Raw genomic sequence first — 12,884 nt, forward strand, 5'->3', positions numbered from 1 at the left:
TTTTGGCAAATTTTAGGTCCCAATTTGGCAAAAAATGCAGATGACAGGTAATTTGAAATTATGTAACTTTCTTCAAGGGGAATAATCGAGTAATAACTTTGAATTTAATTTTTAAAGTTTCTAATTAAAAAAATTAAAAATCGGGCTTCTAGAGCCTCTTTATTTTCCTTTTTTCTACCTCTGACCAAAAAATTATGGCAATGGGTTGATAAACAAAAAAGGCTTTGCCTGTTTAAGATTTGTTGTTTATTTTCCAATATGGCATCGTTTCCATAGCAACGGGCAACTTTTTTTGAAAAGAAATTATATGCAATCATCCTTCCCAAACATATACATTATGACTGTGCATAGAAGTTTAGGATTTTTCATCAAATGAAAAAAATGACCCTTTAGTGTCGCTCCCCTCCTTAAGTCAGTCCTGGCTACTTATCATTCTAAAAAATTGTAGTTTTCAAAGGGAAACATTGAGTTCTGTATTCTGTATACAGTATTATAGATAGAAGTTAACATCACTGTTTCTTATTGTTTTTAGCCAGTTATTTTGATGAGTAGTTCTCAGTAAATTGCATCAATCAGACTAGAGACCGAACAAAATTGACTCCGCTCAGCTCTTTAATGTTTTCAGCCAACCATTTTTATGAGTACTTCTCACTATATTCTATCAGAATAAACGTTTAAGGTTACACATGGTCTTGCTGGCAGATGTTGTCTAAATGTGTAGCAGTCAATAAACGACCAATCTGTCCCAGCAAAGCCTTGAAATTTGTTGCCAAAAGTTTTTGATTAGTAAATAATGGCACCAAAATAATATTTTCCCCATGTTCTATTGAATTCATGATACTAATGCTGCTCTGCAGTTACAGGAAAATAAAATGATGGTAATTCTAATATTTTGTAATCGTTGGCAAGCTTGATTAAGCTCACACACCCGCCAACTACTATGAAAAATTAGACAACATAATTTAAAAGATTTGAAGTGTTATCTGAACCTTGTAAGGGTAAATAGTTGATTTTTAATGTTAATTATACAATGATTACAATTTTTACAATGAATTTTTAAATTTTCAAGTTGGCAGGTCTGACGAAGCTTTGGCTGGGTTGGAGATGTCATTTTGATATCAGTTTACATTGTCGTTTTTTAGTTTTCTCTACCTTGAGTCTGTTTAAAATGAGTACCCATCCGTTAACAGCGTTGTTTCTGTCAGAAAAAGTTGTCATTTGGCCTAACAGGTGTCAGGTCTTGTCCTACAATGTTAAGAGTTGCTGTTGGCTAGGGGCCCCCTTGTAAAGTGCTTTGAGCACGTTTAGTGGATATTGCGCTATATAAAAAGTCTGTTTAAAATTAGTACCTATCCGTTAACAGCGTTGTTTCTGTCAGAAAAAGTTGTCATTTTGCCTAACAGGTGTCAGGTCTTGTCCTACAATGTTAAGAGTTGCTGTTGGCTAGGGGCCCCTTGTAAAGTGCTTTGAGCACGTTTAGTGGATATTGCGCCATATAAAACTCAAGGTTTACCCACCCCCCCCCCCAAAAAAAAAGCCCTCAAGGTGTAAAGATATAGCATCAATTAAATTGCTTACAATACAATAATGTAATTTATAAAAATCTCTTTGTCCAGAGTTTTCAAACACGGCATTTGAGGACCTGAAGGATGCCATCAAGGGATGCGTCAAAACAGTTGGTTCGAATGGAATGGATTACGATGCATTTAGGTCAGTACGAAGAACTCTGATTTTGCTTTTTGAGTTTTGTTTAATTTTTTGTGGGTTTTCCTCATGGTATGATATGATAAGTGATATTCAATTCAGAGTTTTAATTTAGGCAGATGCCGATATTAATCATATATTTATGTAGAATACTCTTCAACAGTCGTAACGTCACTTCCTTCCTAATGAAGCATGGTAACTTAGTAACACTGGCTCTAAACTATCGGAACAATGGCGGATGCCCGTATGAAATATTTCTCCGGCGAGCATAAAAGCGTTTCCAGAGGAAAAACCCCCCCATAAATTTGATCATGTTTTGACTTTTACACATTCTGATCACAAGGGATATGAAAAGGGAATGAAAAGTTCTAGCCAGCATGAAGAATAAAAAGTGATGATTTTCTTTGTTTAGAACCAATATGGCCGCTGTTGCTGGGCGACATGACATCAGGCTATTGAATAATGTACAAATCAAATCGGGTAAAATCAATAATTGACCAAAGGGAACAATATAAAATATTTTGCTGAAAAAAAAAATAGTATACAAACATTATAGTCGTCACGGTGTAAAATGGATTGTGGAAAAGTGGGGTTTTTATGCAGATTTCAAGTTTGAGATATTCTCGTTTTCTCTAATGGCTTGCTTTAGGCTTTACAGTTAGGAACTCAGGTAGTCAAGTTAAACATGGAGACAAAGATTATATTGCTGAAAAAAATATAGTATACAAACATTAGACCTGTAAATTCTCAGTCAATTAACTGAAATCAGTCAATTTGTCCAATTCAAATATTTAAAAAAAGGAAAGAAAGAAAGAAATAAAAAAAGAAAGAATTCACAAATCGGAGTCCATGACCGTAAAGTAATTAGGAGTGTTCCACAGCGCTACGCATAGCTCATGGGGACCGTTTATATTAACGATGTATATATTGCCAAGACTAAGCGATGCTTTTTATAAAAGGCGTGTCTGAACACTTCCCTGGGTATTTTCACACATCCTTCGTTAAATTATTTTTTCACTTTCCAAACCCGTCGTGATCCCAACTGTAGCCAATTTTAACTGAGCCACGGAGCGATAAATTTCACTGTTTCATCTAAGCCAAAATTGACCACATTTGCCTGGCGAGTCTCAAAACTATGATAAAGTAAATTGCGAATGCCGGAAGTCCGTTATGTAGACACCTTCAAATCGAAAGTTAGGATAGATTGCTACAAGCACATTTCGATTGCCTCACGTTGTAAACAAACTGGTTGACCGTTTCTTCACTGATTGAGTACCTGATTATAAGGAACAATGGTAAGTAGCTTAATTAATTCCCGTGCAAATCAGGACGTTTTCTGCCATTGTTTTGCTCAAGCCCAAGCGAGCTTGCTGTTTTGTGGCGATTTACCTTCATTTAGATTCTTTGAATTTTTCCGCTACGCCTGCCGAAGTTTCTTCTTGATAATTCACTTCTACTTAATAATTCAGTGTATTGGCCTGAAGTCATATTTATTTAAGTTTTTTTTCTTCTGTCATTTACTGATTGAAAATTAAGTTTGCTCATTGCTACATTATTCTAATGTTCTCACAATGGCTGAGCTGTTCGTGGATCGCAGTTCAGACTTGTCGAGCATCGATAAAGATGCGAGGAATAAATTCAATTGGTCATGGCACTAGAAGTTAAAGATGATAATGGTGATTATTTTTCTGACTATGTCAAAAAAATTCCAGAGGCAGGAATATGACTTTGATGAAGTCATCTTTACCTATATGAATGACATGCTTATTTAGCATTCCTTCTACATCAAATTATGACAGTCATACTTCCAGTAAGAAATAACACCCACTATTTTAATATATTTTATTTATCACTCTGCTCTCCAATGATGCCCTTATTTTTTAAAAAATAATTGAATCTTCAGTTTGTCGAAGAGTTTCAGTCAATTTTTATAGAGCTCATTTCCAGGTCTAAAACATTATAGTCGTCATGGTGTAAAATGGATTGTGGAAAAGTGGGGTTTTTAGGCAGATTTCAAGTTCGAGATATTCTCGATTTCTCGAATGGCTTGCATTGGGGTATTCATACCTGCTGAATCTTATGAGTTTTTCGTAATTTTACGAATTTTAGACAAATTTGATGGCCAAATACGAAATTTTATGGAAAATTACGAATTTTTAATTCTTAGTAATACTCAAATGATAATAAAAATAATAGTAATAATAATGAGAAGAAGAAGAAGAACAGCAATAACAACAAAACAACAACCACTACTACTGCTACTACTACTACTATAACTACTACCATATAATAATGATGATAATGATAGTAATAATATTGCGGTTGTTCATACACAATTTCAGAAATTACGAATTTCCTTGTCAAATTACTAAAAATTGCCATTAAAATTACTAAATTTGAAGTTTTCAATTTGGCAAGTCTTGGTATTCTAGAGTTTAGGGCCATAATATTGAAAATAAATTTTGTCAAGTCTCAATAATAATAATAATTATAATATCTTTATTGTCCATGAAGGCAATTTTTCATTTGGTTACAGCATAGATATTATATACGCAAAGACGTACATGAAACAAAAGTGCGAAACCACACACACACACACACACACACTTCCATAAGGCTTCGTGTAACTTGGCACATCATCATGATGGCAAACATTAACACATTTGCCCATTTAATATGAAATAATTTTTTTCTGTCCTGTGTATCTATCGTCTATCAATTCTGATGGTTTTCCTCAGATCCGCGGAAATCTGTGATTTTAGAGCCAGATGAGGAATTTCCTCCTTTTAAAATCAGCAAATGTACTGGCAGTGAGAGTCTTGGTGTGTGTAGGAACAAATAGGTGCAGTTTCCCTCTATCCAGTGTCAGTAGCAGTTTATCACCTCAATTTCTCTTAAAGTTGGGGTTAGTGCAGTATAAATGAGGCTTAAGGGAGGACCTGTACTACCAGGTACCACCTAAAAAGTAACATGGGAATAGCAATATTAGCATAACAATCAATAATGGATTTTTGAAGACAGGTCCTGTAGTCAAAAATCCATTTTTGATTGTAATGCTAATATTGCTATTCCCATGTTACTTTTAGGTGGTAGGTCTAATTTGATGATTAACACCAAAAAAAAAGCAGAATTTTTTTTTTTTTTGGGGGTGACTTAAGGGCCAATATAGGCTAAAATAAGACCGAAAAACCCAAAATTTCTTACAGTGATGCACCAAACACCAATAAATAGATCTCTTCCAAATGTACACACAATGTCTCTTACAATAAAAGCTACATCATGACAGAAGGGCTTTGCAATAGACTTGAAAATAATTTTTTAAAGGCAGTCGTTGAAAATTTCCTCCTTTTTCACTTTTTGTGACCATCAGCACTGATCAATTAACACGAAACACAGTTTGAGTTTAAAAGGATTAACGGGTTAGATGACTGCAAAATCAATTGGAATTGTGGCCTGGGATACCTAGTAATACCTTGTGCGGCTATGTGGTCAAGTGGTATGACACTCGCTTTCGGATCGGAAGGTCCTGGGCTCGAGCCTCGCGCTTGGCGCATAGTTGAGTCCTTGGAAAAGGCTCTTTACTCACATTCTCTCACCGTACTCAGGTGTAAAATGAGTACCTGGCCTTTAACAGCAGTGTCTTTGTCCAAATAATTGTAATATCGCCTTACAGGCGGCATGTCTCGTCCTACATGTTAAATGTTGCTATTGACTAGAGACCCCTTGTAAAGCGCTTTGAGCACATTTAGTGGATATTGCGCTATATAAAGCTCAATTATTTTGTATTGGTAATAGAATGGTAGAATGCGATACGTTTTGACTGAAATACAGAAGCACTGATATAAAGAACTTCTTACATACTGCCTGGGGTCGTTCTTTACGTCTGTGATCGAATGTGGAAAGCTTAGAAGAACGGGTAATTTTTACACCGAAATGTAATCACAGATAACTCTTCTTGTTTCCACCAGGGATGCCAGGAAACCAGTGGAGCAAATTGTGAGAGGCTGGAATGAGACGACGAGTTCTTCTGCCACGACATAGACAGATGATTTTGTGTTTCAAGACGGAATCATGATTATTATGTGTAGAAATTGTATTTGCCGACTAACTTAGATGTACATGAATTATTATTATTATTATTATTTTTTTCTTGTTGTATTCATTCAGGCTCTCCAGGGAAAGTAAGATTTGGTCATTGTTGTGATGGGGGGGGGGGGGGTTGGACATGCAGGTTTTGGTTCGTCATATAGGGAATGAGATTAGCGAAAAAGTAGCGCCCCTTGATTGGACATCACCTTACAGAGAGAACGTCAATATGGTTTTGCGCATGCGTCTCTCTCGTCTCGTTGCTGTGAAGTGTCTCATGCCGCTTTCACCGGAAGCGAGGACGAGAGAACCAACATGACGTTCTCTCTCTAATAACTTCTCCGCCGGTCACGTCCAAGCAAGGGACGCTACTCTTCCACTAATCTCATTCCCTATAGAATGGGACAGTTTTTTTCTGCCACAACATAGACCAATGATTTTTTGTTTCAAGACGAAATCATGATTATTATATATAGAAATTGTGTTTGCTGATTAACTTAGATTTTCATGAATTTTTTTTTTTTTTTTTTTTGTATTCACTCAGGCTGTCCGGGGAAGTAAGATTTGGGCATTGTAGTGATGGGGGTCCATCATATAGATTGGTGGCAGGATCTAGGAGTTTTCCAAAAGAAAATATGTATATTTATTTTTTAAAAAGTGCAAACTGGGCAACAATAAGTACCGTCAACTGGGGCTACTTAGGCCACCCGGGGTAACTTAGGCCACTTACTGAAAACAAGATTGCTTATTTTAAAAGATAAATTACATGTAGCTTTTATCTTTTAAATAATTAGAACCCAATAGATCTAATAAGCACTCATGCATTTAACTTTTTTAAAAGCAACCTTTTTTATTCTACTCGGCCTAAGTAACCCAGGTTGACAGTAGTGAACAAAAATGAAAATAACAGCAAACTACAAAAAAAATGCAGAATGTTTCGAGCTTAAAATCCTTCAGTAGAAAAAATTATACATCACTTAAAATCCAGGTAGATGGCAGAGAAATATTTGCCACGTCTTATATTATCCGTAAGTTAAAAAAAATCTTAAATTTTCACAGTGTACAGTGTTGGGATAGGGGACGATGGTGGATGTATTTGCATGAATCCTTGGCCATAGAATCGACATCCTTGACATTGTTTTTGTCAAAATTCTATTGTTTTTTTTTTTTGTTCGGCTCCCGATTCCTGTTGTTAGAGTTAAGTCCTTGATTAAAATTAGCGAAAATATCATTATTTTACTTAGAACTGTACATATGTATAAATGTATATATTGAACTTCGCTGAATTGTATATAATGTGAAAAGTATCTTATTGAAAAGTATCCAGCTTGATGTGATTTTGAGTCGCCAAACAGATGATTGTTAAAGGAACTACACAGCTTTTCTTTATAGATTCAGTGAAAATTAAATTTGGAGAGTTGCTGATGTTGAAAATATGTGACCCTTCGTCTCAAAACGGTATTAAGTCAGGATGATTAAGATGCTTAAAAGGGAATTTGTAACCAAAAATATCATGCTTAAGTTGAGTTTATATGCTTTATAGAGGAGAAGGAATATCATAATTTACTGTGGTAAATACCAACGTTTCATATTTTTGACCGGTTTAACTATAATTTGACTTTTTAGCATCTGGTCCAACCCGACATAATACCGTTTTGAGACGAAGGGTCACATATGATATTTAGTGGGGTAAATATGAGTATTTGTTGTCCAAAATATTTGGGAAAATAGGATAAATCTTTTGAAATGGTCGAGGTTGGTTGGCAAGGCTGTGCAAGTAGGTAGATGTGAATTGTGGGATGACAGCAAGATTACACTCACAGTTAAGTGTATAACACAGACAATACTCGCTGATCCCTAGCACTCTCTAGGAGGAAGCCAAAAAGCTCGCTAAAATCCAAGCATGCTGAAATCCGATCCTCATGACAGGAAATGACTTATTATTTGTGTTGATGGTTCTCCTCGGATCTGCCGAAATCCACAATTTCGGAGTCGGGGGAGGAATTCCATCCTTTAAAAAAAAAAGATATTTCCCCCAATGAAATGTACTGACATCTGACAGTGACAAACTTGATGTGTGGGATGGAACAAATCTCTTCTTCCTTTTTAGCCTGTAACGTCAAATTTTGAAGATTCCACAGACCACAGTATTTTTCTTTCATTGGAGACGTGAGACTATTCCATTGTCTTAATGTCGATGGTATGAACGAGTACAAGTGGGCATCAACTCTTCCTGGGTGGGGTTCCTGACCTCCCATAGTGGGCAGGGGGGTACATACTGTGTCTTCTCTCCCTCTATATCTGTTTTCCAACTTGCTTTCTCTCTTTGTCGTGGAATAAGATTACTTGGTTTTGTCCGGGCCCTAGCTGGGAGGGAATCAGTCAAATTTATAGTTCGTTTTGGGAGATGATATTTTTTTCCTTGTAAATGATCTCTCTGTTATGGACTGTATTATGTTTTGGTGTCTGGATGAGACTTTTAGGTGATCTCAAACTAAATACACTGATAGTGTGCTCTTGGAATCTACCTCTGTTCCATATTTGAACCCTTTTCCCTTTGTTTTACTTTTTCCTGGGTACCTTTACTTGTAACTCTAGAATCACATTATCTTCCCTTTTACTGACGCTGATATGACCTCACTGTGTTGAGATACAGAGCATGTTAAGATTTTAAAATAATACATTTCCCTGGACCCTGATATTATTTTTATAAAATTACCTGTTGTCTTTCGATTAAAAGAAAAAAAATATACACAGGCATGCCAACCTATCTGCTTTTGGTTGAATTTTCACGATGCACGAATTACATTTCTGCCTTTGCCTTATAATATAAAATAATTTTTAACAAATTATTGCTGCATGAATGAATTTTTGTTTTTTGGAATTTTACTTCTTTATTTTTACACAGTTTTGAGTTAGAAAGTTATCGAGTTAAGTAAGCAATTTATATGCGCATATATCATTAATTGTGATAAATTTTGGTAAACGTGTAAATAAATTGAAAGAGGTTCATTTGAATTTTTATAAATATGTTTGTATTACAGACTACAGTTTGAAAGAGGCGATTGTATTACCAAAGGGAGACAATTCATTTAATAATAAACAAGATTATTTGCTTATTTCTTGATGTAAAAAAAAAAATTTACAGGGATTAAAATTTATTTATTTATTTATTCTTTTCATTAAAATTTATTTATTTATTTATTCTTTTCATTAAAATTTTTTATTTATTTTGGATATAATCACGCGACATTTGATAGTTAAAGTTAAAGCCTTAGTTTTCCGTTTTTTGTGTCAAATTCATATTTTCATGTCTCTGATTCCACATGGTTGGCATGTCTGATTTATGGATGTTTAATATTCTATAAGTTTCAATAAATCATTGTAAAAAAATACTATTGTTGAAAAGAGTTATCTTGATTGTAAATTTTTACAGTGAAATCCTGATATCGCCAACACTGCCAGGCCAGAAATATATTGGTTGATTTTAAGCAAAGCTGGCTTTATCCATTATCAATGGAACCGTGGCCTTCGTAAAGTTATGGCCTGACACTGACCAAAAAATGACGTCAAAATGCCAGTCTTTTGCCACAAAAGAAAACAAATTGTGAGTTGTATTCAATAGTTCAACCAATGAAATAACTTGTTTCCATAAGCACTACTAACGACAATTCACTAGGAGGTGCAAAAACCAAATAATGACGTCAAACTGCCAGTTCTTTTGGATTTCAGTGTCAGGCTATAACATAACGATGGCTACGATGGAACACACTTGAGGAAAGAACAGAAAATCTGGGACCAACAAAGGGTGTTGTCGACTGAATGCAGATTCCACTGTACAATGTCATATCCACTAAATACTTGAGCATTTGTTATGTATCCCAATATCCAATAAACAAGCTCAAAGCTCTTTACAGGGTTCCCAAACCAACAGCAACATTTAACGTGTACGACGAGACAAAATGTCTGTTGGGCAATATTAGAAATTTCCTTCTTCGACCGAGACAAATGTTGACAACCAGACACTCATTTTACACCTGAGAGAATGCGAGTAAAGAACCTTTTTCAAGGACTCAACTCAACTATGCTCCGCTTTACTTTGAGTGGTACTCGAACCTAGGAACTTACAATCTTAAGGCGATTGTCGTACCACTAGACCACATGGCTGCACTAATGTATGCAAAATCCTTTTCCAAGAGTCCGAAGTAAACTGCAATATTTTATTCTCGAAGGACAAAATCATGATGCCAATGCCATTATTTATTCTTTTAATTTTAAGGCTTTACTGTCACTGTCACATGACGCTATAATGTGACACAGATATAGTCTGCTAGACGCGACTCGACGCATTATTCTGACATCTTTTATTTAGTTATGGAAGGATTTGACTAAAGCAACCAATTACCATTCATGCGCCTGCCCACTTCAAGGCACTCAAACAAAAAATTGGTGCTGTCGGGACAGTTTGTGAGGACAATAAAAAGGAAATGCGATTAGTGGAAGAGTAGCGTCCCTTGATTGGACGTCACCGGCGGAAAAGTTATTAGAGAGAGAACGTCATGTTGGTTGTGCGCATGCGTCTCGTTCTCGCTTCCGGTGAAAGCGGAATGAAACACTTCACCGAAAGCGAGGACGAGAGAGACGTATGCGCAAAACCATTTTGACGTTCTCTCTGTAAGGTGACGTCCAATCAAGGGACGCTACTCTTCCGCTAATCTCATTCCCTATATGAAAAATCTGTGCCTGAAGAAATCGGGCCCACCAAATTTTTAATGCAGTGACAATCTTGTTTGTCTGACGTGGCACGATACCAAGTGCTGTAACTGTAACCTCTTCAGCACAGTTCATGGGAATCAAACAGTGTCTTCCGCTAATCTCATTCCCTATATGAAAAATCTGTGCCTGAAGAAATCGGGCCCACCAAAATTTTAATGCAGTGACAATCTTGTTTGTCTGACGTGGCATGATACCAAGTGCTGTAACTGTAACCTCTTTAGCACAGTTCATGGGAATCAAACAGTGGAAAAACGGGTATTGGCTGAAAAAACCACAACAGGATATAGTTTTGTCCAAAAGATGGTAATTGTCGATATGTACAAGTACATTGCCGGTCCCAAGCCCGAATGAGAAAGGAGGAGGGTTAGGCGTAGGGCCAGCAACTCCACCCTGGAAAACACAAGCCGCTACAGAAACGTCGACGAAAGAAAACCCAATTACTACTGTTCTGGGAGAGGAAGGGTCAATGCGACACATGACGCTTTGCAGTGAAAGCCGAGAGGAAGCTACAAGGCCAACTTTCCTTCTTTCGACCAGAACCATCAACGTCGGAACAAGTACATGGGTGGTGTCGCCCACTTTAACCAACTCATGATAAACTATTACTACCCTCATCCTGAGAACGTGTGAGTGATGAGCTTCTGGGTGGGGTCCTTTGACCTCCCATGGTGGGCAGGAGGTAACTAGGTATGCATGTATTTGTATCTACGCATGCCTGCACACACGCACCTTTTTGGGATGCTATTATAAAGTATTATTATTAGTATGGATGGATGGATGTGAAAAGAGCTTGCTTCCAAGGACTGGACTATGCCCTGCTCAGAGCGGGCTCGAACCAAGGACCTTTTGATCCGCAAACGAGTGTCATAACACAAGACCGCATAGCCGCACAAGCTGTAGAAAGAGAGCAATCAGTTTTTTGTCTCTCTTCCCATTTTAAAATCTTTTCTCACACCCTCACATTATTCGTGGTTTGAGCTTTTAAACCTTTTACTATTTGACAATGATTGTGTTGTCATAGACATAGATGACAATCATTTATTCTCTAAAAAATAAAGATTTGAAAAGATGTTTATGAAAAACGAAACAGTGTCAGGCAAAGCAGAGAGAACAAAACACGAGAAAAAAAAAATCTGCCAGCTCAGAAAGTGGTTTTTTTTTTGTTTTTGAGGTTTTACGGCGCTTGCAACACATTTGGGTCATTTCAGCGCCAGTAAAAAGGAAGAAAATGGGATAGTCAAAAAGTTTTATGTAAAATTGAAAGCACACAAGAAAAAGTAAGAAGGGGAAGGGTTGAAATCGGGTACAGATGTAGATTCCAGCAGCATACCTTCAATATATTATAGTTTGAGATCACCTAAGTCTCATCCAGACACAAGCAGATCCAACTAAGAGGAATACACTCAAATGCGTACATTTTACATTCAAAACAACATACATAACAATAACATGTACATAATACAGAGATAATTTGCATGGGAAAAATATCATCTCTCAAAAACTATACATTTGACTTTTTCCTTTTCAGCCAAGGACTCAGACTAGGGAAATGACTAAACCAAACATAATCTCACTCCAAGACAAAGAGAGAAAGCATTTTGGAAAACATATAGGGAATATAGAAGACACAGAAAGTGACCGCCCTGCCCACTATGGGAGGTCGGGAACCCCACCCAGTATTCTCTAAAAATAATAAAGATTTGAAAAGATATGAAAAACGAAAAAGTGTCGGATAAAGCACACAGAGAGAAAACAAAACAGCTAAAAAAATCAGCCTGCAATGGGTTTTATCTTCTTATATTTGTCTCTCTACTTAGTCATGCAAGTGTCACTGCTTGAGCTCGTAGAATTAAATAACAATGGATGGGTGGGGTTCCTGACCTCCCATAGTGGGCAGGGAGGTACTTGCTGTGTCTTCTATCCCCTGTTTTCTAACATGTTTTCTGTCTTTGTCTCGGAATGAGATTACTTGGTTTTGTCCTGGCACTGGCCGGAATCCTAGCTGGGAGGGAAACAGTCAAATGCATAGTTATTGTTTTGGGAGATGATATTTTTTTTCTTGTAAATCATCTCTCTGTTACTGTTATGTATTATTTTTATTTTGAATGTATAATGTAAGCATTTGAGTGTGTTCCTCTTTGTTGGAGTTTGTGCTTGTGTCTGGATGAGACTTGTAGGTGATTTCAAACTAAGTACATTGGTGGTATGCTCTTGGAATCTACATCTTATCCCTATTTGTTCTCAGTTCTCCTTTGTCTTACTTTCTCTTGGGTGCTTTAATTGTAATTCTAGAACTTTTTACTATCCCATTTTCTTCC

The 12,884-nt window shown here is 36.5% G+C and overlaps 1 protein-coding gene across 2 annotated transcripts in view; it reads left to right on the forward strand.

Moving 5' to 3' along the window:
* LOC144958384 (condensin-2 complex subunit G2-like) overlaps positions 1-5,891 on the forward strand; it is a 33,577-nt gene extending 27,686 nt beyond the window's left edge. For both annotated transcript variants that reach the window (XM_078890371.1, XM_078890370.1), the window contains exons 16-17: positions 1,617-1,710; positions 5,673-5,891. In XM_078890371.1, coding sequence (XP_078746497.1) covers positions 1,617-1,710; positions 5,673-5,745 — 167 coding nt within the window. In that variant the 3' untranslated portion in view covers positions 5,746-5,891. The remainder of the gene's footprint in view (positions 1-1,616; positions 1,711-5,672) is intronic.
* The last annotated feature ends 6,993 nt before the right edge of the window (positions 5,892-12,884 follow it).

The sequence above is a fragment of the Berghia stephanieae genome, chromosome 12, assembly GCF_034508935.2.
Source record: "Berghia stephanieae isolate SIO BIC M18660-M18661 chromosome 12, UCSD_Bste_1.3, whole genome shotgun sequence".
Lineage (NCBI taxonomy): Eukaryota > Metazoa > Mollusca > Gastropoda > Nudibranchia > Aeolidiidae > Berghia > Berghia stephanieae.